Raw genomic sequence first — 24,972 nt, forward strand, 5'->3', positions numbered from 1 at the left:
TTAATGATATGAATGCACAACTAAAAGACATATCATATCTTATTATTTTAAATTAGTAAGCTATATTTTTTGCATAAAAAATAATATACTATATCTATATAATTATACAAAAATATGTATATAATTTATTGGTTCGGTTTTTAAAAATGTAAAACCAAATCAAATAAAAAATCAATTTATTTGATCGGTTTGGTTTGGTTTTTCGGTTTGGATCATTTTTTACCCAAACCATGAACACCCCTAAATACACCCTTTATTAATTCTTTAATCTTTATCTATTTATGTGTTTCTTAATTCTAAAATAATTAATGCTAAGGGAAAAATTTAAAAAAAAAATAATTATCTTTTGATTGTTTAAATTGACAACTATTTTGGGGACAAATATTTTTAGTATACATGACAACTAATATAGGACGAATGGAATATTTTGGAACAACTATTTTTAGTATACATGACAACTAAAAAGGAACGAAAAAAGTAGGTTATTGTAATTCATTTTCTCTTTCTTTTGAAAAGAAACATTTATTTATTTTAAATTATTTTTTTTTCGAGATAACATTCTAACGAATAAAAATATGAATGTATGGTGTTAAATTATTAAAAATATGAGCAAGTCAATATAGATGTGTAGGTATACGAAGAGAGATTAGATTAGAAATAACGATATTCAGGATAAGATAGGAATTGTCTCTATGATGGATAAGATGAAAGAAGCGAGTTTGATATAGATCGAGTATATGAAGAAGAGATGCACACATGTTTCAGTGAAGAGGTGTGAGAGGTTGACTATGATGAGTACGAGAAAATTTAGAGGTATGTGAAAGAATTATCGAGAAGAGGTGATTAGATAAGACATAACTTTGTACCATCCATTTCGATGTGGTTGGATTGTGTTCAACAACCCAAGGACTTGGAACCACATATTTTGTTCTTTCCAATACTTTAAGTGATTGTTAACGACTGTGAAGAAATGATAATTCTCAACTACTGATATATAAGAGCAAAAATTATATTTGTTGAACATTCCCGTAGATATGAGGTTAATGTTATGTAGGTCGAGATTTAGCATTAGGAGATTAATTAGTAGATAGTCGAGCATTATCTAATTTTCATTGTCAATATTGTATGAGCTGGAATAAATTAAACAGTGAAGGGTTGCTTGGTGGATCTATAAAAATAGTGTTGAATATGGTGTATTAGTAATGTTGCGATTAGTTAATATTAGTTATTTTGGCTTTAATTATATTGAGATTATTTTTATACACTATTTGATTTGGTATATTGAAAATAACATGTGTCACAAAATTTCTAAAACTAATTTTTTGCTTACAAAACAACTCTATACAAATACGGTGAAAAAGATATAATTTTTTTTGAGGGACGATGGTATCTTTAAATATGTTTATGCAGGCATTAAAAATTCGTACATTGCTAATACCATGAATCGATTTTGAAAATTGAACTGATAAAGTTTTGAAATTCATGGATCGTTATGGAATTTGAAACGGCAATATTACAACACACTATCAATGCTCCTAACTCGTTGAGATTATTTTTATGCACTACTTGATTTGGTATATTGAAAATAACATGCATCACAGAATTTCTAAAACTAAATGTTTGTTTATAAATTTTTTCTATACAAATACGATAGAAAAAATATGAAAATTTTTATGAGAAATGATTATATCTTCAAATATATTAATGCATGCATTAAAAACTCTCGTATTACTAATACAATAAATAGATTTTGGAAATTGAACTGATAAAATTTTGAAATTCATGGAATTTGAAACTTCAATATTACACCACACTGTCAAATGTCAATACTCTTACTCGTTGTTTCATGTTTGTTCAAATTTTATTTTTGTATTAACAATACATATGTTTCAAATATTCGAAGTGGTCAAGTTACATTTGACTGAAGGCCCAAAATAATTACATTAATTAGCCAAATATACAAAAATATCTAGACTATTTTGCATTAAAAAAATGTATATCATATGTTAACATGTACCAAAAATATATATTTGCTGGACAACTATTTTATGTCGATTTTTCGATAAAAGGCAAGAGACGCCCACCGTAGGGCTCGAACCCACGACCAGAAGGTTAAGAGCCTTGCGCTCTACCAACTGAGCTAGACACGCCCACCGTGGGGCTCAAACCCACAACCACAAGGTTAAGAGCCTTGCGCTATACCAACTGAGCAAGACGGGCTATTGTTCTTCTTCCCCACATAATCGATAGAAGTTTTATTTATTGTCGTCATAAGTTGCGATGTCACTCTCTTTAAGTCCGTCTAAATCAAGCATTATATTAGCTTTTCTAGTACCAGAAGTTGTCCACAATTTTTATGTATCGACCCATAAAGATAAAAAAACATATATACGAAAGATATTTGATAATCATATATTAAAACTGAGATAATTGTGTATATATAGTACGAAGTCATACCTACCATGCAATAAGACAGTGAGTGGAAAAACTCAGGACCATGTAAACATCCCTTGTCACATAAGGGAAACATAAGAAAACATCTCTTTTAACAAGTGTGTCCACATCACTCAAGACTAATAATAGTTCATTTCTTTCTGGGGATACCGAGCCTGCCACGGAAATCGTCCTCCATAAGGGGAATACCATCGCTCAATTTGATCGTTGGTTCCCATCCGAGTAGTGTTTTTGCCTTTGTGATGTCTGGCTTTCTCTGGCGAGGATCATCTGGTGTATTTTCCACCGTGATAATCTGCACTCCTGGATTGATAAGCTGCAAAACAACTACTATAGTCAAAGGCGGATTTCACTTGATGGTTTCGACCTATAAGGTTCTCAACATTGAACTCATTATACATATGCGTGTGTGTGTATATCATGCTCCGTGAAGATACTGGATTTGGCTGAACTTGTAAACATGTTATGTGAATACATAGTCGAGGCAAGTTCAGCGGATTACCTCCTTCACATTCTCAGCAAGTTCAAGCATTGTGAATTCACCTGATTGCAAGAAGATGACTTGTTTTTAGTTAAGTAATAAATTGGAAGAACGGGTTTTGATTGGATATGCCAAGAACCAAAATCAACGGAAGCTAACCTGGATTCCCGATGTTAATTGGTCCAGTATTATCTCCCTCCATCAGACGAATAAGACCATCAACCTTCATCATTCAGAAAGGAAGGTAAGAAAAAAGCTGAGACAAAATATGAACTTCAAATATAGTGGCTCATAGACTGTAATATACCATGTCGGAAACATAACAAAAGCTGCGAGTTTGTGTTCCAGGCAGCTGAACAGTCAAGGGTTCGTCACTGTGAAAATGTACAAAGAGGGGGTTGGCCATTAGTAATTCTCACAATGCGATTAATTATGGAAGGGTAAGAGTGATAATGAGGTTCAGAATATTACCGAATTGCCTGGGCAATGAAATTGCTGACAACACGACCATCATCTATGTTCATTCGTGGACCGTAGGTGTTGAAGATTCTAGCAATTCGTATTTCTGGCACCATTTCAAATATGCAAAACAAATTTTTCAGAATGCAGAATTTTACAAAAGAAAACTAAATAGGTTTGAAAGTAACACATATGTGCAGGAAGTGCTATACCGATTCCATGCTGCCTGTGATAATCAAACATCAAAGTCTCAGCCACTCTTTTCCCCTCATCGTAACAACTCCTAACTCCTGAAATACACAAGCTCCATTATACCACGAATCTAGCACGATGAATTTCACAAAAGTGAGGAAAAATAAATATCTGGCAGATACTGCCAGTAGCGCACTATATTCATGGAAGGTAGTTTCCAGTTAAAACAAAGATAAAGATTAAACAAATTTCTGCGAGAGCATATGATAGAATTCACAGTTTCTGCATAGACAGTATGGTTGACCAGATTATTTTAACTAAGGCACAAGTGCAGCCAAAATTCGCTGCGATTCTTGCAAATTCTAAAAGGAGATTATTAATGAAAGAAGTGAGTCATATCTTGTTAGATGTGTTCTCAAGAGTTGTATGACCTTCGACAAGTTGTTTTTCATTATCGAAGATTTGTTTAGTGCCATATCATCAGATACTGCAATTTCAAAAAGCTAAAAATGCATACCAATTGGGTTAACATTTCCCCAGTAGCTCTCATCTTGAGGGTGAATAAGAGGGTCTCCATAAACCTCAGAGGTTGATGTCAGTAAAATCCTGCTCAAGTAATGAAGTTAAATGAAGATCTATCAAGAATAATTGACGATACAAGCAGATTCATACCTTGCCCCAACTCTCTTGGCAAGTCCCAACATATTCAAAGTGCCAATGACATTCGTCTTAATCGTCTGCAATTACCATATAGCAAGTAAAATATCAAGAGAAACCACACGACATTTTTGGGGCTATCTAGATTCAAAGGAACACAGTGATAATATAAAGAAAAGATGAAAACTTTGCAATACGGGGATCTTCATTACCGACCTTAACAGGATTGTATTTGTAAAAGATTGGGGAAGCAGGGCAAGCAAGATGATAAATTTGGTCAACTTCAACCAATAATGGCTCAGTAACATCTGCATATTATAAAGATAAAACAAGATAATCAATGGAAACTCTTTGTTGAAGCAAACAGAGAAGAGCTTTGAAAGCAATTTGCGGAGGGGACCTATGTAGAAATTGCTCACGAGATACTTGCAAGATAATTCTGGTAAATAAGAACTTTCGGAAGCAGAAATGTAGATAAATAAGGAAGAGTGATTTACCATGACGGATTAACTCAAATCTTGGATGGCCAAACCATTGCTTTAGGTTATCCTTTGATCCAGTGAAGTAGTTATCCACAACAATCACCTAAGCATAAACACAACAAGTCTGGGTAAACACAATCATATTTCTAACCTTCTCATTTTATATAGCATCAATGTGCTAGTATCTAGTGGCAGAGGTGAATCTAGATGGTCGCTGATGGGTTCACGTGAACCTAGCAGCTTTTACCACCAGATCATGTATATATAATAAGAAATCCACAAATATCTATAAAAAATTGTTTGTGAACCAAGTTAATATTAAGTAGAAACACATAAACTTCAAATCATGGATTTGCCTTTGTCAAGTAAAACATATGATGTGAAGCCAGGCCTAAAACTTAAAAAAAGTATGTACCTCATTCTTCTCATTTTGCATCAATCTGTCAACGAGGTGAGAGCCAATAAATCCAGCACCACCCGTCACCAAAATTCTCATGTTAGCCTGTAATCAGAAAGTTCAAAGATGACAAACAGTAAAACATAAGATCAAGATATAAGCAGCAAACTAAAAGACTCATTAGAGCCATTTCTACCGAACCTGGAAAAACTTTGCTTTCCGCAATGGTGATGGTTCTGGAGGAGGTTTTGCAGAAGCATTGTTGTCTCCATTGGAAGCCATTTCTAGATCAAATCAATTTCTAAACCCAAGACCAAATCAAAAGTTCAGAACCAAAAATCACATAAGATTCAAGCAAACTGTCGCAATCTACAACTGAGCCAACTAAGGCCAAACCAAGATTACCACAAAATTAACACTCGTGTACAAAGAAAAATACAAAATATTATAAGAATAAACATCATCAGCTTTTCGAATAGCCAGAACATATCAACAATAGAACCACCATAATGTGGAGGCAAGACTTCCACCAAGGGGATCCAAACAATAACAGAAGTAAACATGCAAAGAACCTACGAGGATTCAACATCTAATACATACACTCAAGAAATTGACCATATGACGCATTGTAAGTTTTCGGCGATGGGTTCAGATTATTGATGTCAACTATAAGAATCCTCTTTATTCTTTTTTCCCTCTTCAAGAACTCTACTTCGACTAATCCGGATTAGCCCCATTGAAGACCCAACATTGGTATTAAGTTTCCCTGCCTTAAGACTACTCCTTTTCCAGGCTCAAAAACCGCGACCTCTAGTTAAAAAGGAAGAACCTTTAACATTGCACCACACCCCTTCACCAAAGGTGGTGGATCCTCTTTGTAGATCTATCACAATTTCTAAGAAGATGTCTTTCCCATTAAATACAATTTCCGACTAATCCTTTTTATTCTCTTTCTTTTCCTCTTCAAGATCCTCTAGTCCAACTGATCCGGATTAGCCCCACTAAAAAACCCAACATTGGTATTAAGTTTCTCTACCTAAGACGACTCCATTTCCAAGCTCAAAACACACGAGCTCTTGTTAAAATGAAGAACTTTAACATTTCCACCACATCCTTCACTAAAGGTGGTGGATCCTCTTTATAGATCAATCACAATTTCTAATAGCAAGAAGATGTCTTCCCTACTCCCACCCCCAATAAAATTAACAACTCAAAACCCGCGACCTCTAGTTAAAAAGGAAGAACCTTTGACATTCATTCCATCTCACCCCTTCACCAAAGGTGGTGGATCCTCTTTATAAATCAATCACAATTTCTAACAGAAAGAAGATGTCTTCCTCCCCCCACCCCGACCTCAATAAAATTAACAACAAACCCAAATCAAGAAGAAAAAGAAGATCAAACTTTCCAAAGAATGAACACACCCAGATCAAATTTCATCAACAAAACTTTAAAAAAGCTAACAACTTGACTCCATATTCAGCAAAAATAAACAATTTTTGGATCACCTGATCGTCTCTAAATGCTTATGTAAAACAGAAATAATAACAACTCCAAGCTCAATGCATAAATTTATAGAAGAAACATCATACAGATTCAGAGCAAAATAACGTAAAAAACACGTATATCAAGATTCAAGATCTCTAATCACATACTAGCTAGAGAGAGATGGGAGAAATAAAAAAGTGATCTTTGAACATAAAAAAAAAAGTGAAAAAAATCAAAGCTTATGAGCAACTCTAAAAAGACCCCACAACAGATCTGAATCTATTTTTTCTCAAAAAAAATAAATCAAATTAGGCAGAAATATTTTAAATTATACATTACCTGGTTGAATATTGAAATCTTGAGGAAAATGATGAAGCTTAGTGTAAAATGAAGAGATAGAATATAAAACCACAGAAATTGGGTCGATGGTGGAGGAAGATAAATAAATAAATGTGGTGAAATTTAATGAAACAATTAATTTTATGATTTTTCTGCCACGTTGGTTTCATGTCAGAAGCGTAACTATGGACTCTTTGGTACGATTTTTTATTTTTTTTCAATTTGATGTCAGGAGCCATGAAATTCTGATTAAATTCAAATCGCACATTACAGAAATTTTTGAGGATAATATTTCCAACATAATTTTTTTTATTTCAGGACTCAAATCCAAAAACTATGATTAAAAGTGAAGCAGTCCTGCCAACACAACAACATTATATACGAATCCAAATTTTGAATTATATGAATTGTGAAATACGTGGAAGGTTTTAGGAGTTTGGAAAGGGATTGTACACACTGCCAAAGAGGGCTGTAAAACATTATATATGAATCCAAATTTTGGATTATATAAATCTCTTCACTAACTTATTTGATTTATTAGGTTAAATTTATGATAAAATTGAATAGTATTGAATTTTGTTTTGTATGAATTTATCTTTATGAATCAAGATGGATAAATATGTAACAAGATTGAAAATTGGGCATCCAAGTTTTAGTTCTACTCATTCATCTGCAGGTTCATCTATTGCTCTAGAAATTCAAAGAAAAATATTTATTTTAAAGTTTGATTTAGAATCTCTTGAAACTGATCCAGGAATTAGAAAGCTCATTGCAGAATATAATCCTAATATACGTGACGATATTAGAAGATATTATATCCTAAAAAAACCTTGCTAACCTTAGGAACATGATTTTCATAAAACTCAATTTGGAAAGGAAATGCATCAATTTTGTCCTAAGTGGTTCAAAGGTCGTATGTGGTTGGAGTACAGCATAACAAAAGATGCTGCATTTTGTTTGTGTCGTGGCTTCAGAATACTTTCTTCTTTTTCTTTTTTTATGAACTGCTTAAATTTTATCTTTCAGTCCAAATGAGGATAATCTCTTTTAACAACTATTTATTTAAAAATGAATATGAAAGTCATAAAAATATGAATGATGCTGCTTTTACAAAAACTGGCTTCAGAAATTGGAACAAGGCTCTTGAAAGATTTAAAGCTCATGTTGGAGATGTAAATGCATCCACAACAAATGTTTCAACAGAATGCTTGATTTAATGAATCAATCACTGTCAATACACACTTCCTTTGACAAGCAATTCAAGAAAGAAAAAAGTGAGTCTCGACGTGTGCTTCAATCGATGTGACAAGACTTCTCTTGAGACTAGAATTATCATTTTGTGGCCATGATGAGAATCGATCTTCTTCAAATAGAGGTATATTTCTTGAACTTTTGCAATTGTATGGAGATATTGATCAAGATGGTTGAAGCATTATTTAAGAAAATGCTCCAACAAATGAAATGATGTGTTCCCAAAGTGTCATACCCTATTTTCGAACTGGTCGAAATAGTCACAACATAAAATGGCTATGCCTCTGATGTTGAAAAATGTTTAGAGTGGCCACCTAATTTTTAAGAAAAATATTAGGAAAACTATTTTTTGAAAATTATAAATGTAAACTCTGTTTTGATTTGCGAAACCGATGAGATTCTAGGTAAGAATTTTAGTTACTCGAGGGGAAGGTATTAGACATCCCTCAGAGCCTTATCCAAAGATAATCCTTAAATTTAGTTTTAGAAAAATGATTAGGAATATTTATTCATTTATTTGCTTTTGAAAAAGATGTTAAGAAAATATTCATTGATTCGAGAAATAAAGAGGAAAATACAAGGCATGCTATATATACGTCTATAATATGAATGGAGCAAAGTTAATAGTAATATATTTATCGTACGGTAAAAATAAATAATAGCAAAATATACTTGAAATCTATGAAAATTTTATGTATTGAAATACAAACGTATGTTTAAAATCATGAGTAAATAAGCTTACCTAAATTTATGGTAACTAATATGAATGTCGAGTGTTAGGACTGATTACTTTATTTGTATATGTGATATAAAAGAAAATAAAATAAATGAGTAAATGAAATAATGGATAAGTGTAGATATATGGATATGTAATATATATAATTTGGGTGAAACTTTAAAATAAAATTAATGATGCCTAAAAATTATCAAGTTTTAGAAATATTAAACTACCCCAAATATATGCAAACGAAAATATTTAAAAGTTAACAGGAAATAAAATATCTACATTCTTACCATCTTCGGATCAGCATCAGCTTATTAATAAGAAGACAAAATATATAAAGTTTCGCTGTTTTTCTGCTCAGGTCAACTTCCATCATTTTCGAAGGGCCTAACTACCCCTACCCCTCCTATGTTCATTTGTTATTATAATCCTAAAACGATCTAAAAAAAAATAAAAACTAACATCCTAAAGCGTGCCTATCGTCCCAACTTTATATTCAAGAGGCATTGAATTTACTAATTGGATAGGTTTTAGACTAAAAGGAAATGTAGGTTTCTTAATTAGACATGTCGTCAAACAAAACAAATAAGACGATATTTAGCACGTAAAATCTCAAGCATGCCTCTAAATTAATTAATTAACATGCTTGAAAACACATACAAGTTGTGAAGGCTAAAATAAATATTAAGTGTGTGCAAATAATCAAATGTAAGAGAGTAATGCAAAAACTAGATTAGTCCTAGTAGAGAAAGACATTCTTGGCAAATTGATTTATTAACTAAAGACCTTAATAAAATCCTATGAACATGGTTTCAAATTAATAACATGTTGAAATTTATAGCGAGTAATATAGGCATGATCCATAATTAATCTATTAAAATTCTATAGGTATAATCTCTAACGAAAAAAATAAATAAATGAAAACTAATTAAAAATCTATAAGCATGACTTGTATTAAGATAAACATTTATTAAAATCATATAGGCATGATTTCTATAAAATTTAACATGCTGAGAAATTATCATTAAACCCATGGGCATGATTTCTAGACTGATATAACATCACATTGTATGGGACATGATTTTAACCGGCAAGGTCAATTTTAATCTACGAGCATGATTTCTAACATAAAACAACATTCTTAAATATAATTTTTTATATCTAAATGACATGTTGAAATTATTATTAAAACCTATGAACATGGTTTCTAGGTAATGTAACATGTTAAAAAATATATTTATGAAAATCTTACAGGCATGATTTCTATAAGATAACATGCTAAAATTTAAGGAACTTTATGAATATGACATTTTATTCACATGATATACCAAAGTATTAGTTTAAACCTACATACACAATTTCTATACCTCAACGATATGATGAAACATATTAAGATAATAATTTTTTTTATCATGCTGAAAATATTACATGACACTTAAGGAAGCGTGGTTTAATATATTATAATATAATATGTCAACCCTATAAGTATGGTTTCTAATTACTTAGCATGCTGAAATGCGTCAACCCTATAGACATGATATCTAATTTTCAAGCACGTAATGAAATATTTATATAAATAGTCTATAAGCATGACTTCTATCTAAGATACACCGAAATATTGAATAATTCCTACAAATTTGTTTACTGATATGCTTAATATGATGCATATGTTAAGGTAAGTAGATATTAAAGACTTGACCTTTTATATGAATTCATGTATTAATAATATTTATCAATTTTATGTACGTGAAAACTAATAATGTAACTACAAATTATTATCTCATTTTAGGAACAAAACATAGAATTAGGCAAAACAAAGAAGAATATATAAGGATTTAACAGTTCATTAATATATGCTTAGGCCATTTAAAGTTAGATTTATTCCATTTTAAAGATGCACGATAGACAGTAAAGTGAATGCTTATAAACAATGTCTATTAAATCACATATAAATTATTATTTAAGTCTAAATGGCGAATTAACATGACTTTAATAATTACGATCAGTTAATTCCATATTTATTCGACACATACATATAGATCAGGACAACCTAAAAATAAATATAAGTAGCACATAGATTCCCCTCTCCTTAGGCATTCCCTAATTATTTATTATTATGCAGAGTAGAGTTTACAAGATTATTACAAACTAAAATAAAAAGGTAAGTAAACAAAATAATACTAAAAATGTAAACGAAAAAACGGCATCTTAAACTTTCGTTCGTAACTCTTCGTGTCTTGAACTTTGAAGTTCAAATCCTGCTAAATCATAACTAGTAGGTCATTATGACTTGTGATTATAAATTATTTTTGGTGATGATAACATTAATCGTTGTTTTATCATTTACTTTTATTTTTGCATGTTCGAGTAGCTATACATTTATATTATGTGATTGCAAGTGATTATAATATTAAAGAAAATAAGCAATCACGACCGTTAAATTCTGAATTCTCCACTGATTACAAGATAGTGATAAGATTATGTAGACAACTTCCTCCTTAGAGTTCACTTGTGGAATTACACAAAGTATATTATTGTTACAAATTAAGATAAATAAATTAAAACCAAGGACTATAATTGTTATGTTGTTTCTTGTTGCATGGGTAACATAAAGTGGCTGTAGTTTAGTGGTAAGAATTCCACGTTGTGGCCGTGGAGACCTGGGCTCGAATCCCAGCAGCCACACTTATTGTTAATATTTTTTTTCCCTTTTCGCTTTCAGTTTCGTATTTTTAATTCAGTTTAGAATTTGGATGCTTAATATAAAATTCAAATCCCATTATTATTTGAGTATTTTTTTTCTCCTCTCTCTCTCTGTGCCATCAGATCGATCGAAAGGCTACTAAAGTTTTCCAATAAATCCGATCTCATTCGACGTATTATTCAATCGAAGGTACAGATCTCGATCTATTGAGTTTATACAAAGTTTTGATGTTTACAACTGTATAGCTTTGTGTTTGTTCATGTGAATATATATATATATATATATATATATATATAGAGAGAGAGAGAGAGATCTGGATTTACATGATTTCAGATTTTTGGAAAAGATTGATTTTGCTGTCTGTTGTTCTGGGTGTCGTTTTGCTATTCATTTTGATTTTGTTTGCTTCGTACGTGAATGGAGTTTTGATCGGTGAAGTGGTACCCATTTCTGATGAATTTTTTGTCCCTTTCGATGTTACTGGAAATTTAGTTTAGTAAGAGGAAATGGAGAAGATGGTAACAAAGTGATCACATAGCGGAGTGGATATCGCGTTAGACTCCGAATCTAAAGGTCGTGGGTTCGATTCCCACTGTGATCACTACTTTTTTTATGTTTCATATTTTGTTTTTGGTTTTGGAAATTGATTGCCTAATTATCTGAATTTACATAGATTTAGCTCCTGTTTGGCCATAGATTTTCAACTTTGTTTTTGAAAACATTGTTTGTTCATGAAATTTGGTCAGTTTTTGAAAAGGAGGCCCAATGTTTCTTTTGAAGTTTCAACTAAATTTATGGCTAAACGCTAGCTTAGTTAGATTCTTGCAGAAACCTTGCTTTTGTTATCTGTTCTTTTGTCCTTTTCAATGTTAGTGGAATAGTAATACTGAAATGTATAAGGGAATGGAGAAGATGGTAACAAGTGATCTCACAGCGGAGTGGATATTGTGTTAGACTCACGATCTAAAGTTTGTGGTTTTGTATCCCACCGGGATCGCTTCATGCCTTCCTTTGCACCTGTTTTGTTTTACTTGGTTTCATATTTTTGTGTCACGATCTAAAGTTTGTGGGTTTGTTTTTCTTGGTTTCATTAAGCTTGAGGTAATTGGTTTGAGACTGTTACTAGCTGCCTCCACTGCATATGCATAATAGTTATGAACTTGGTGCAACTGCTATGTAATTTTCATCTTGATTGGGGGCGTTTTACTAAATGACATGGGTAAAGTATGCGACCAAGGTATTTCTATTGCAAATGCAGGTTGGTTTTCACTTGATTGATGGTTTTATTCCTATAATCATTGCCTCGGCATGATATATGTTTATGGAGTGAAATAAGAGGCTAAGTTTTCCTTTTTTTTGATTTATTGGTTTAGCGTTTGTTTGTGTTACATGTTGCAACAGTCTTACTTTATCTGGGGGGGGGGGGGTACATGAAAATCTCAAGGGTGTTACTTGAGTATTTGTAGGAATAGGAACAACTTCACCTCAACATTTTCAGTAAGTATGTTTACCATGATCCTGGGTTTGTGAATTTGATTTAATCATTCCCCACAGAAGTGTTGGGCTGTTACAGTTGGATTGACGTCTGATTGTGGAAGATGCATCAGGTACATTGAGACAATGAATTTTAAGGTATCAAAGTGGTTTTAGATTGTGCAACATTTGTAAAGAGGATGTGAAACTTTAGAGTTTTGAGCTGAACAAAATGTTGTGGATGGTATAGGTACCTAACTTGTCCAATGAGTCTTTTCTCTAGTGGTAAAGAGGAGGACTATCTAGAGGTAGTTTCATGATTGGATAACTCTAAAATTGTCATTGAACATTGACGTAATTGTTCACTTATTGCTTTTCAATAACTTGGCTTTGTAATCCTCCGTGATAGTCAGCAACGTACTCTCATCAGAGTATTGAATATACAGAGAGAGCAGGAGACAGAGAGCGCGAGCGAGCGCAATGAGATCACTCCCCAAGTCAAGTGTAGGTTTGAAAGAGAAGATGTACAGTGGATGACCCCCCGCAAAATAACCCAACCTTTGAATGTAGGGCGATAAACAAATCAATTGAACTCATTTTCAAACAAATAAGATTTACAAAAAAACTATGTAGCATAGGAAATCAAAATAATAATAAGAAAGAGAGTATTCCATGAGAGCTAGTCCTCAAAAGAGAAATAAAAAGGTCATCTAGTGATGCATAGACGGGTTGAAATTCTTAGTATTTGTTTTGTGCCATACCAATATTCTGACTCCCCCCCCCCCCCCCCCCAAAAAAAAAGAATCAAATTTTGCTTGTTTCATGATACTCACATTTTATTAACTATATCTAGTAATTTGAAACTGGGACTGATAAAAAAGTAAAGATTATCGCAGTTACTGAACTTCTGTGTTTTAGTTCAATAGCTTTCCTGAATGGGCTTTCAATTAGCATCTATTAAACTTTCTTGCACCTTATTTCTGATTTAGTTTCTGAAATCATAAAGCTGTTCTTGCAGACTTAATGTTGCATAACTAAACCAATGTAATAGTTTTTCATTTGGTTCTAATATTTGGCTCTTCAACTTTCTCTTGCAGATAATGGATGATCAAGATTTAGGATTCTTTGCCAACTTTCTTGGCATCTTTATTTTCGTATTTGTTATTGCTTATCATTATGTAGTGGCTGATCCGAAGTACTTGGGCAACTAACTGATGCCGATCATCCATAGTGAGTAGCTTTTAATGAGCTCAAGATGAATTTCATTTTTATTGTTTATTGTCACCAGCCAGTTATTGCCTGAATATTATGAGATCGGATTGTTGGTCTGAGAGAGTCGAAGTTTTACTTGATCTCTCGCATTTTGTGAACCTGATAGCATTTGATCTAATGCAAATATTCTGAAGAAAATGTGCTGATAGTTGGGTCTAGACCTATCGGAAATAACCTCTCTACCCTTATAGGTAGGGGTAAGGTAGTGTACACTCCACCCTTCTTAGATCACTTGCGGAAATAACCTCTCTACCCTTATAGGTAGGGGTAAGGTAGTGTACACTCCACCCTTCTTAGATCACTTGTGGAATGTTACTAGGTATGTTGTTGTTGTAGTAGTTGAGTCTGAACCTAGAGGATGTTCAGTGAAAGCTTATAAGCTCATCAAATTATCTTATAAGCTCCTTTTTGGCTTATCTACGTGTTTGGTGAACAACACAAATGCTTATAAGCTTAAACGACAATCACCTTTAACTTGTGGTTCCTTTTCCGCTATTATCGCTCCGAAATACTCGTTTCATTTGATTGTTTAGGTTGAAAGATGTAAATTATAATTTTCTTGAACAACTTTTCCAATCCTTTATATCTGATGGGCTATACTTCTCTCATTGGTTTTGTTTGATTGCATATATTTTTGGTTTTGTAATCTTAGAAGCAATTGGCTCTCTCCTACACAGCAAATCAAATTCGAATGTCCCTTCGGGGACATCAGATAAATTGGAAGGATACAGAGAAGATTAGCATGCACAATGATGACAAACAAATTCAGTATGTAACTAATAACTGGATTTTTGTTTCATATATCATGTGTTCTAAAAAGTAGACTACCAAATACAAGCTTCAAATCCTCAAATTGTACCAAGGATTTGAAATGAATTAATTCATGACGAAGCGTATTTTTTCACGAATTATGATTTATCCGCTACGTAAAAAGAGACTCGATACTTCAACCAGAGGAGCCAATTGATTCTCAGAGAACTTCTCAGAAATAATGTTGGTTGAAGACTTGGAAGATGAATGAAATTTCAACACTTCCAGAAGATTCCTAAATTCCACACGACTTTACTTAACAACTTATGCAAACGTAGAATTATTGTCAATTTACCAAAACTCATACTATCATCGATGAACCAGAGATGATTACTTCTACAAATAAAATAGTAGTAGTATTTATATTTACGTCATGCCAAAAATATATTTAAGAAGTCTAAATATCATTATTTGAGATATACCTTTAAGTATTTTTAATAATTATGATGTCCGAACCAACTTGTATAATCAATTATCTTTCATCAACACAAGTAACGAATAATATACCTCTATTGTAAGTTAATATAGAACAAAATGACCAACATGAGTTGTGATGCAGTGGTGAGACTATTTTACCCTTAACTAAAAGTCTCGGATTCGAGCGCTAGAAATGAATCCTGTTTAAAGCGTCACTCCCAAATGGGACTTGCAGTGTGCGATCCGAATTTAATCAGGGCTCCACGGACTCCGGACATTACGTGGAAAATCAAAAAAAAAAAAAAGAACAAAATGAATGGTATTTATGAAACGTCTATTTATTACATCTTTTATTATCTGCTGGTAGATCCGAATTGCAGAGTCTATAATTTGCACTCAAAACAAGGAAGAAAAGCAGTAGCAAAAATATTAGACCCATACTGCTAAAGATGTCGTGTGCTCAATTTCGAGTTTTGAATATGATTTTTTTTTTAATTAAGAGTGATACCCTGAATGAGTGCTATAGAGCATAAATTTAAATTAATCGGGATTTAATACGGTATCAAATACCGAATGAGGAAAAATATATATATTATAGCCACATCGTTCAACTTTTTGTTTACGCATCTTTAGTCAAATTTTAGGAATTATCAACTGTAATTGATGTGAACGAAAAGGAAAAAATCATTTTAAAATATTAATATATTTTACATTTTTAATTTTGCACATTAAATCGAGAGCCCTTGATAATAAAACTTACAACCCGGAAACCCGACAAGAGTGCAGAAAAGCCCAGGAACATGAATCCGGCGAATCCAAAGGCTATTGAAATATCCGATTGCACACAGAATGCATTACTAACCGTACACATGTCCATCTCCCTCAAAGTCCGAGCTAACGACGTTCCCGCCGATCCCGCCGACAGCAACAGGTATGCAAAAACCTATGGCCAAAAAAGCTAATGATCAAAAACACATTTAAAATAACTTAATTTTTCGAATTTCATATCTAAACAATCAAGTTAGCCCTTTACTGATTGAACTATCACTAATAAATTATTAAATTGTTTTATTACTATCTCGTAATAGTTCAATTATGAAACTCAAAAAATCGAAATCCCACGCAAAATGATGCAGTATTGGCTTCGAGTTCCACAAATTTCTGAAGAAAAACGGTGAACGACCGCCATTGAAGTGAAGGATTTACGAACCTGATCGTGGCCGAAATCGAACCAAACTTGAACGACTTCAGGGAAAACAGTAGCGCCTCTTGAAATCTCCCAAACGGATGCTCCTACTTCGAAGAGTGAATATAATGCAACAATTGCACCAGCAACAGCCACAAACCTATACAGTAAAACGAATCAGCAAATTTGAACGCCAGAGAACTAAAACGGCATTACTTTATTAGTATTTCAACTTTTTTTTGTTGTTGCTAAGGGGAAAAACCTCCATTAAATCTCAACTCCGGAATATCAAAATCGTTGAGCTTATCAGTAAAAGCAAAAAAAATATGAGCAAATTTGTACTCCGGAGAACTAAAACGACGTCATTTCTTCAGTATTCCAAATTTCTTTGCTCAAATTTCAACTCCGGTACATTAAAATCGTTGCGTTTATCAGTAAAAGCAAAACAAATCAACAGATTTGAACTCCAGAGTACTACAACGATGTCGCTTTATCAGTATTCCAATTTGTTTGGTTTTCTTCTAATGAGCTAACAATCCATCAAATTTCAACTCTGGAGTGTTCATTTTCCAGTTGAATCACGTCTAAGAGTTTGCTGATGACCGGAAGATAAAAATCCGTCATAACGACGCCGTTTCATGAAAAACTACTACTATTACCTGAAAGCATCGAAGTGGTGCCACTGAGGCAAATCGGCGCCGCGATGAGAATTGGTGAACATGAAGATAGCGGAGGCAAGAGAAAAGCAGAAGGAAGCAAACCGGAAGACGACAATCCAAATGTTGAACCGCCTGAGCTTGTGTACGGAGACGCTGGAATGGAAGTGCGACGGCGATGGAGTCTCAACGACGCCGTTTCGAACCTGAGGTGATCTCATCATCTCAACGGTTCATTAATAGGGCAACGGTGCCGTTTCGAAGCTTATACTGTTTTGGCTCAATGGAGTAGGGTTTTGAAGTTACAGGACAATTACATGGCATAATTCCCCTTACAGGATAGAGAGAGGGAAAAAGAAGGAATATATTTGTTAAGATAAAGTGAGGAAAAGGTGAGACAAAAGGAAAAACAACGTGATTGTGACGGCATCGTTGAAATTCTTTATCCCAAGTCTTTACCTTTGAATTTTTAGAAATTGAAAATTTTTTGTTGAAAGCCTTGCGTCAAACTTAACTTACACTTTTATTGTGTAAATAAATTATTGAGTGTTGCACGATGATTAATAAAAGTCTAAGTCTATAAAAGCTATTCCCAGAAATAAACTTTGTATCGTTTCAATTCAAAATTAATTGGACCTTAATTTCAAATACAATTTTTTTTAAAAAAAATACTAATAAGTGGTTGTCTGGCAGGGAAATAGGAGGGAATATGTGGGCTTTATTCAATATTTAATTAGAATTTTTAATTTTGGGATAAATAATTATTAATATTTTATATTACCTTCATTTTAATTTACGTATCTTAATTTAATAGGTCGCAGAAATTCAAAAGTAAGAAATATTTTTTGAATTTTATGTTTTTACACAAAAGATCATAGTCAAGTTCTTTACGTGTTATATGTGGTGCTTTCTTTGTTTCTTCCTTTTTTTTTAGACACTTTACTTTGAAAAAGATTCAATGTTCAAAGTACATACACTCCTTGCTTTCTTCATGTGCTACATCCTTTTGTCTTTAATTGAATAAGCTTGGAAAAAGAACTTTAACATGTCTTATAGGTACAATTTTTTCATCAACTATATAGATATTACTTCTATCTTTGTAAAATTTTAATACAATTTTAAGCCCACAAAAAAAGTCTAAAAAGGGTATGATGAAAAATGTCCGACAACTTAATTGAAAAAAGATCAACTAACGGTTAGAATTCGATATGACAATTATGAAAAAGGATGAACTAGCGATTAGAGTCCGATGAAATACCACTTGTGAAACCTCAATCTCCGCATACTTAGCAATTATTGTGAAATCTGCATACAATTTTAAATTGTACGTAGACCTTACCTATACGATTGTAAAGTCTAAATTATCATTTGAACTTGACACAAATGCAACACACACACAATGGGAAAATGTAACTTTATATTACAACCAAATATCAACCCATCCACTTTTTCCTTTCATTAATGTGCATTCTTCATTTCTTGATTGGGACAGGGCTGGAATGGACATAAAGCTAATATAACATCAAAAAAGTAAAAGGCCAAAGAACACAGGGTTCAGCAACCTATAAAGTTTTTCCAACAAATATAAATGGCAATTAACCTTCAAAGTAAGATCAACAAAAATGTCAAAACCCCCAAGACCAGAAAGGCACAATACATAATGTTCAACGGTCAACAAATTCTGCACTTTGTAGCAATGAACATCCAGCCAAAAGAACGACGAGGCACTCCCTCAGCTCTATCATAAAATGGGTTGGAACATTTCTGTGTTTAGTCCAATTCTTGTGACCGTCTTACACAACGACTGACCCTTTTCTTGAACTCATCTCTTTTTTCCCTCCATTCTTTCTGCAAAAGACCATAAGCGAGACATTAATAAGATACTAGAAGGTGCTTCAGGGTACCGGGCAGAACAAGTGATTTAACGAGATTGAGTCGTTCGTCCACGAAGTTGAAAGGGGCAACAAATGAAACGAATAGAAGTGTCAAAGAAACGAAGAGAGAAACCACCGATGGAAAGGTTAAAAAGCGTGAAAGAAACAAAAGAGTGATTCAGAAATATGTCTATAGCTCACCCTTAATGTACAAAACAGCTTCCTTCAACTATAAAGAAAAATTACATATGTCCTGTGCTTTCGATTTTATCAGCACCTTTCATTCTAACAAACTCAAATATCTTTCACCGGCTGATTGATCATTATCATCACACAGACTTAACTGCATTTTAAGCTAACTCCCACAAGTCGAGATATCTACTGACATTATGTTTTTATAGAGAGATAGATGAGGGGATATTACTATGCGTAGAACTCCAAAAAAAAAATGAATGTGTGAAGGAGTATGAATCACAAGGAGGTGTCCGTGGGGTTCCAACCTCCAAGTTAGGCAGTTCATTTACAGGGGATCAATGAGAAAGAATTCAGAAATCAAGTTACTTACAGCAGCTTCCACATTAGCAGGAGACTCATCATTAGGGCTTGAAAGCATGGATATGATGCTTAAAACTATACTCTCCACCTGCAAGGACTCTCGAAAGTCAATTGTGATTCCATAGAGATATCTCAACTATTGCACACGTCAATAAGCAATAAATAAAGAAGCACTGAAGCCGGACAGAATATAAGAATTGAAGCATTTACACAGAGGTAGTAAAGCAGAATAATGCAGAAACCACAAGAAAAAAATTGTCAAAGGTGGCGTCCTCACTTTGACATGCATCTTCAAGTTGGCAAGCACGAGTGTCAAACAAAGAATTCTAATTCTAGCAGAACACAGAACATGTTGGAATGCAATGCCAATGCTTATATCAAGCATTGGTCAACCGGTTCTAGCCCCCTATATAAAACCCTGTTGGCTGCATTAGAAATTTAACACATCAATAGAAACTGAATCATATTATATAGTACAACTTTTTTCTTGAACAGAAAAAAAACCCTGCTGAATGGTCAATTTTCAAACTGTTCGAATGGTCCGATCAAGTAAAACCTGCTGAGAACTATCTCTTCCTCTCCAATTCTGGATGGACAACTTTTGGTACCCCAAAAGAAGTTATTTCTGTTACACTAAAAGACCGTAAAGCAAAGAGCCAGAGATTGTTCTCTTTTTGCATTGCAGAATTGCTTTTAGAAATGTTAGTCTAGTTAACCCATGGCATTATGAACACTCTTCATTTTGATTAGATGAGTTGATCAATTGACTGAAGTTCAAGAACCAAATAATTCAACCTCAATATAATCGATAATCAGCCAATAGGCAGGGAGTTAGATCAGAGAACATAAAAGCACCCCCCCCCCCCTATTTTTTAGGGGGGACCCTCGAAAGAGACTAAATCCTTCAATCAACGAAACCTGGAGCATTCTTTTCATGCATGTGCATTTGAGAATGAAGACAGCAAACAGTTCGATGCATTTGACAAAGGAATGAAGGATTTAAAGACATAGGCCATTTTGAATTCCACGACCTACACAATTGCAAAGTACCAGGATGTCTTGAGATATTAAGCATTAATTGAAGTTATCACTAATATAAGGCTAAGGGATCAAGAATATCCAGGTTCTTGAGGTGATACATTGCCTTCTCAAAAGAAGGAGAGCAATGTGATGAATCAAAAGCTCGTTAATTTTGTTTTTTTGGTAACACTTAAGATAAGCACCACAGAAGAACTTCAAACCTTTTCAATTGTTTTGTTTCCTTTTTTATTGATTTGGTAAAGTCAGAAGATCTTGAGAGTTGAAACAAAAACAAGAAATAGTAGCCAAATCTTGGAGAGACATTAGCCCCCTTGTGTACACTTTAAGTAAGCTCTTTTTTTTTTTTTTGCAGTAAGCAAATTGAAAAGACAAAGCAAAACTTTCCTCCATGCAGTTGGTGGGAGGTTAGAAAAAATAGGAAGAAAGACAGATATTCTGCATTCACAATTCACAATGACGTTTGTGATATAGCCATACCGTGTGGACAGGAGACCAACGTTCACTAGCAAGCTCATAGCCATTTGGATCATCACCTGGCGGGTGAAGAATTGAGATGCAAACCTTTCCATCAGAGTAAACTGTATGTCATACCAACATACAAAGCAAAAACTAAAATCAGTGCCGACGATGGTAATGAAGAACGTCCAGTTTATTAAGCCTCGAAATAGATATGTAGCTACAAACCATTAGGATGCCAGATCTCTGTGGTAAACCTTACAGTTGGAGGACTGTTGGGATAATTTTGAGGAAAGCTCATGATAGCATTAAAGAAACCCCCTTCACTGCAATTGTAACAATTACACAATGTTATAATCTTAATAAAATACGAAACCTGTCATATTTTAGCATATCCAAGGTCATGCGACCCAAGAAGCAGAGGAAAAGTTAATACAGCAATCACAGATTAAAAGAAAGTTAATCAATGAGGAATGTAAACTCTAGAAAATTGAGTTCTCAAAACCATGAACACCAAGGACACAAAGTTAGCTGGAAACAGATTACTTTACGATTCTTATTTTAAGCAAGTGTCTAGGAAAAGAAAACTATCTATTTCATGTAAAACCAGATTCTTCATTTGTACATCCTCTCCATGTAGCCTTTCCCCAGGCAAGATGTCGAATCTATTTACTGCAATTGCTTGAATTCTCAAGATGTCCTTCATAACAATCATAGACTATATCGAGATAGGCAGAACTCCCAGTCCAGGGGCGGATCTACAGTAGCGGGCGTATGGCTTCCCGGGAACCCAGAAACTTTTTCCAAAATCTTGTAATTATATTCCCTTTAATCCCGATAGAAAGATACCACTTTTACAAGATAGCATTCATGTATTCTAGCTCAAAGCTTCAGCAGAAATTCAAAAAAAACCAAAACGGGACTAAATCAAACATTGACTAAACCTTATCATCCACCACAAAAGAAACTGTTACACTCATGAAATCATGAAATATCAATAGAATACAGCTCAACAGAAACCTGAAAATGTTCAGAACCCAATTACTCGAATCGACTGCACAGCCATTTCAAGGGCAAATTAACACCAAACAACAAAAAATTCAAGAAAAAAATTAGAGTAAATCTTGTCATCTATCATAAAAGAAGCTGTTACACTCACTAATCAAGAAATATCAATAGAATTACAGCTCAACAGAATCCTGAAAATGTTCAGAACCCAATTACTTGAATCAACCACACAGCCATTTAAGCACAAATTCACACCGAACAACAACAAATTCAAGAAACAAAATTAACTACAACCCAAATTCAAAATCAAGAAAACACAAGATGACCCCTTACTATAAAGTATCTTGAGGTCCAATAATGGTGACACTCCATTCAAACAAGTTGCTTTCATCAACCAATCCAGCCGAAAATCCATCAACTGGATGTTTACAGAGATCTACAAGGAAAAAAGAATAGATCTTTAAATACCAAATCAAAAACTAAAACAACCCCAATTCAGCAAAAACTACAAAGAACCCAAAAAATGGGGGGTACCTTTAAGTTGTTTCTGAAGGAGAAGACTGGCTTGTGAAGGTGAACCTGAAGCCATACGACTTCAGAGAGAGAGAGAGAAGGGAGAAATTCTTCTAGAGAGAGAGAAAGCTAAGGAATACAAAAAGGGGTTTCTCTCAAGAAGGTTCTAGGGCAGCCAAAGAGGAAGAGAAACAGAGATTTATGGAATTTATACAAACAGGGGCGGTGCAGTATAAATTTTGGGGGGTCAAAAAGTCTCTCTGTTGGAACCATTTGTGGAAGATTGAAAGTAAGGGGAGGGTTAAAAATTGGTAGAATTTAAATTTTACGGATTCAATATTTAATTTTGACATAATAATATATAAATATGGTATTTAATTTGATTTTATTTTAGATATGTATAATTTGTGTAAAATTGAATAAGTAGACATACTTGTTTTATATAATATAATATATGTAACATGTCACGTAGGACACAAAATTATCATATAAGATATCAGTATGATACAAAATTATAATATATTACATCTAATTTGATAGAAAATGTTTTCTTTTAATAAGCTTTACATGATATGATTTTGAATAATTCAAAATTCGAAAACATCAAATAAAAAAATTAAAAGAACACAACAACTAAATGTGTGATTGTAATAATATATTTAAGGTTATGATGAGACATAGAAAAGATTCCTCCATTTCTTTATCAAAAACCCAAGTTCAAATCATAAGAATGAAGAGATCGATTCCTTTTAGACGATGCGAGTTTGAATTAGTTGGAATTTTAAAATAAATTGTGGACACCAAATAAAAAGGCGAAAAAGGAAAAATAGAAACTATTAACAAAAAACAAAAACAAAAAAAAAGGAAAGAAAACATTTTAGGAAATGGATAACCCTAGACTGTAATGACCTTGAGGGTGATTTTCAAAAAATTGTACAAAACCCGCGTGAACAGTAACACGCATGAACAGTAACTTTTTGGGTAGAAAATTCCCCTTTCTTTCCATTTCAATATTTTCATCAATTGTTTGAGTTCTTGAACTCCTTGGGGTGATTTGAGAAGTGATTTTTAAGGTAAAGTGTTGGGTAAGTGATTTTTGACCTAAAACCTTTTCCTTTTCATTAAGTTTTTGATGATTTTAACCCCTAAAGTTTAGTTTCAAACCCCAAAAATCTTTGTTTCTTCCCTAATTCGAATTTAAGGAAAATGGTGATTTCTAACTCGTTTTGAGCTCTATTTTTATGAATTTTTCAACCACGAGTTCCTTATTACAAGTAGAATGTGATTGTCCAATAAATTTTTAGATTTGACCTTTTTCGGAAATAATTATTTTTTAGACCATTTTACCCCCGGTTTCGAAACCTATTAATATGGGTGTCATTGGACTCCTTGTGATGTGTATATTTTATTGTTGATAGTGGGTTGTCAGTACGGGCATTGAATTCGAGAGTTGCTTGTTCGGTGGAAGTGTTCAAGTGCGATTTCGGCAATTGAGGTAGGTTTGGCTATCCTTCTTCGAGATTGAGATGGGGTAATTAGTTATTAATATGTTATAGACTTTGGGATGAGGTCGTAGTATGAGTTGAGAATGTTATATATATATTATGATGCCCGTGTGGGGGCTTATTTATTAATGTATTGCCATGTGGGGATTTATTTATATTACATAGCCCGTGTGGAGGCCTCATGTGATTCGTGATTTGCCTAAGAGAGAGGCTTGAGTATATTATTTTACTTGTGATGCTCGCCTGAGAGGTTGAGTTGGTGGTTTTGAGAATGCTTGAGTATTGAAATATTGTTAAGAAAGGAATGAATATTCCTATTACTATTTATTGAGGGTGAATATCATGTGAAGGTTAAGTTTTGAGAACTTTGAACCTTCTACCACATGTGATTTGAATATTACTTCCATGTCATATGTGTTTTGATGCATTCATCCTCATTCATCATAGAAGTTAAGAAATATGGAAATTCTTTTTGAGAAAGAAAATGAAACACTTTTAAACCTTTGTATCTTGAGTTCCTGTCCGAGGCAGTATTACGACAGGGTAGTGGATGCATTGTGATCCCTTGAACACGAGGA

At 33.4% G+C, this 24,972-nt stretch overlaps 3 protein-coding genes, 1 long non-coding RNA gene and 4 other non-coding genes across 9 annotated transcripts; 4 read left to right on the top strand and 4 right to left on the bottom strand.

Moving 5' to 3' along the window:
• Positions 1–2,147: 2,147 nt before the first annotated feature.
• On the bottom strand, positions 2,148–2,220 carry TRNAK-CUU (transfer RNA lysine (anticodon CUU)). Its single transcript has one exon. It is a non-coding gene; the product is annotated as a tRNA-Lys (tRNA).
• A 167-nt stretch (positions 2,221–2,387) lies between these two features.
• LOC129870183 (UDP-glucuronic acid decarboxylase 6-like) lies at positions 2,388–7,062 on the bottom strand. 2 transcript variants are annotated; one of them, XM_055944840.1, is made up of 13 exons: positions 6,950–7,062; positions 5,324–5,423; positions 5,141–5,227; positions 4,741–4,828; positions 4,460–4,551; positions 4,259–4,323; positions 4,104–4,192; positions 3,607–3,684; positions 3,407–3,500; positions 3,243–3,309; positions 3,095–3,158; positions 2,957–2,997; positions 2,388–2,770 (listed from the first exon to the last, which is right to left on the bottom strand). In XM_055944840.1, exons 2-13 carry the CDS (start codon positions 5,402–5,404, stop codon positions 2,585–2,587), a joined length of 1,032 nt encoding a protein of 343 aa, XP_055800815.1. In that variant the 5' UTR covers positions 5,405–5,423; positions 6,950–7,062; the 3' UTR covers positions 2,388–2,584. The 2 variants fall into 2 exon arrangements, with proteins under 2 accessions (XP_055800815.1, XP_055800816.1); XM_055944841.1 differs by lacking the exon at positions 6,950–7,062 and adding an exon at positions 6,778–6,870.
• Positions 7,063–11,537: 4,475 nt separating this feature from the next.
• TRNAH-GUG (transfer RNA histidin (anticodon GUG)) lies at positions 11,538–11,609 on the top strand. The gene has a single exon. It is a non-coding gene; the product is annotated as a tRNA-His (tRNA).
• A 337-nt stretch (positions 11,610–11,946) lies between these two features.
• LOC129871625 (uncharacterized) lies at positions 11,947–14,347 on the top strand. Its single transcript, XR_008762281.1, has 2 exons — positions 11,947–13,235; positions 14,199–14,347. It is a non-coding gene; the product is annotated as an uncharacterized LOC129871625 (long non-coding RNA).
• TRNAR-CCG (transfer RNA arginine (anticodon CCG)) lies at positions 12,157–12,229 on the top strand. Its single transcript has one exon. It is a non-coding gene; the product is annotated as a tRNA-Arg (tRNA).
• Positions 14,348–15,066: 719 nt separating the features above from the next.
• On the top strand, positions 15,067–15,166 carry LOC129871839 (U6 spliceosomal RNA). Its single transcript, XR_008762313.1, has one exon. It is a non-coding gene; the product is annotated as a U6 spliceosomal RNA (small nuclear RNA).
• Positions 15,167–16,266: 1,100 nt separating this feature from the next.
• Positions 16,267–17,834, bottom strand: LOC129870540 (CASP-like protein 4C2). The gene is made up of 3 exons (XM_055945352.1): positions 17,446–17,834; positions 16,811–16,946; positions 16,267–16,543 (listed from the first exon to the last, which is right to left on the bottom strand). Exons 1-3 carry the CDS (start codon positions 17,664–17,666, stop codon positions 16,316–16,318), a joined length of 585 nt encoding a protein of 194 aa, XP_055801327.1. The 5' UTR covers positions 17,667–17,834; the 3' UTR covers positions 16,267–16,315.
• A 1,008-nt stretch (positions 17,835–18,842) lies between these two features.
• On the bottom strand, positions 18,843–23,084 carry LOC129870479 (ubiquitin-conjugating enzyme E2 7). The gene is made up of 6 exons (XM_055945284.1): positions 22,911–23,084; positions 22,710–22,812; positions 21,597–21,694; positions 21,390–21,490; positions 19,882–19,959; positions 18,843–19,290 (listed from the first exon to the last, which is right to left on the bottom strand). The coding sequence occupies exons 1-6, from the start codon at positions 22,963–22,965 to the stop codon at positions 19,213–19,215; spliced, it is 513 nt and encodes a 170-aa protein (XP_055801259.1). The 5' UTR covers positions 22,966–23,084; the 3' UTR covers positions 18,843–19,212.
• Between the last annotated feature and the right edge of the window lie 1,888 nt (positions 23,085–24,972).

This window comes from Solanum dulcamara, chromosome 10, assembly GCF_947179165.1.
Source record: "Solanum dulcamara chromosome 10, daSolDulc1.2, whole genome shotgun sequence".
Lineage (NCBI taxonomy): Eukaryota > Viridiplantae > Streptophyta > Magnoliopsida > Solanales > Solanaceae > Solanum > Solanum dulcamara.

Coding starts and splice junctions, on each gene's coding strand:
- LOC129870540 (XM_055945352.1), bottom strand. CDS start 17,666: ATGATGAGATCACCTCAGGTTCGAAACGGCGTCGTTGAGACTCCATCG. Junction 16,947..17,445: donor CACCACTTCGATGCTTTCAG/GTAATAGTAGTA, acceptor TTTACTGTATAG/GTTTGTGGCTGTTGCTGGTG. Junction 16,544..16,810: donor TCGATTTCGGCCACGATCAG/GTTCGTAAATCC, acceptor TTTTGGCCATAG/GTTTTTGCATACCTGTTGCT.
- LOC129870479 (XM_055945284.1), bottom strand. CDS start 22,965: ATGGCTTCAGGTTCACCTTCACAAGCCAGTCTTCTCCTTCAGAAACAA. Junction 22,813..22,910: donor CCTTCAGAAACAACTTAAAG/GTACCCCCCATT, acceptor TTTTCCTTGTAG/ATCTCTGTAAACATCCAGTT. Junction 21,695..22,709: donor GGACCTCAAGATACTTTATA/GTAAGGGGTCAT, acceptor TTACAATTGCAG/TGAAGGGGGTTTCTTTAATG.
- LOC129870183 (XM_055944840.1), bottom strand. CDS start 5,404: ATGGCTTCCAATGGAGACAACAATGCTTCTGCAAAACCTCCTCCAGAA. Junction 3,159..3,242: donor TTTGTTATGTTTCCGACATG/GTATATTACAGT, acceptor TGAATGATGAAG/GTTGATGGTCTTATTCGTCT. Junction 2,771..2,956: donor TTGCTGAGAATGTGAAGGAG/GTAATCCGCTGA, acceptor GTTGTTTTGCAG/CTTATCAATCCAGGAGTGCA.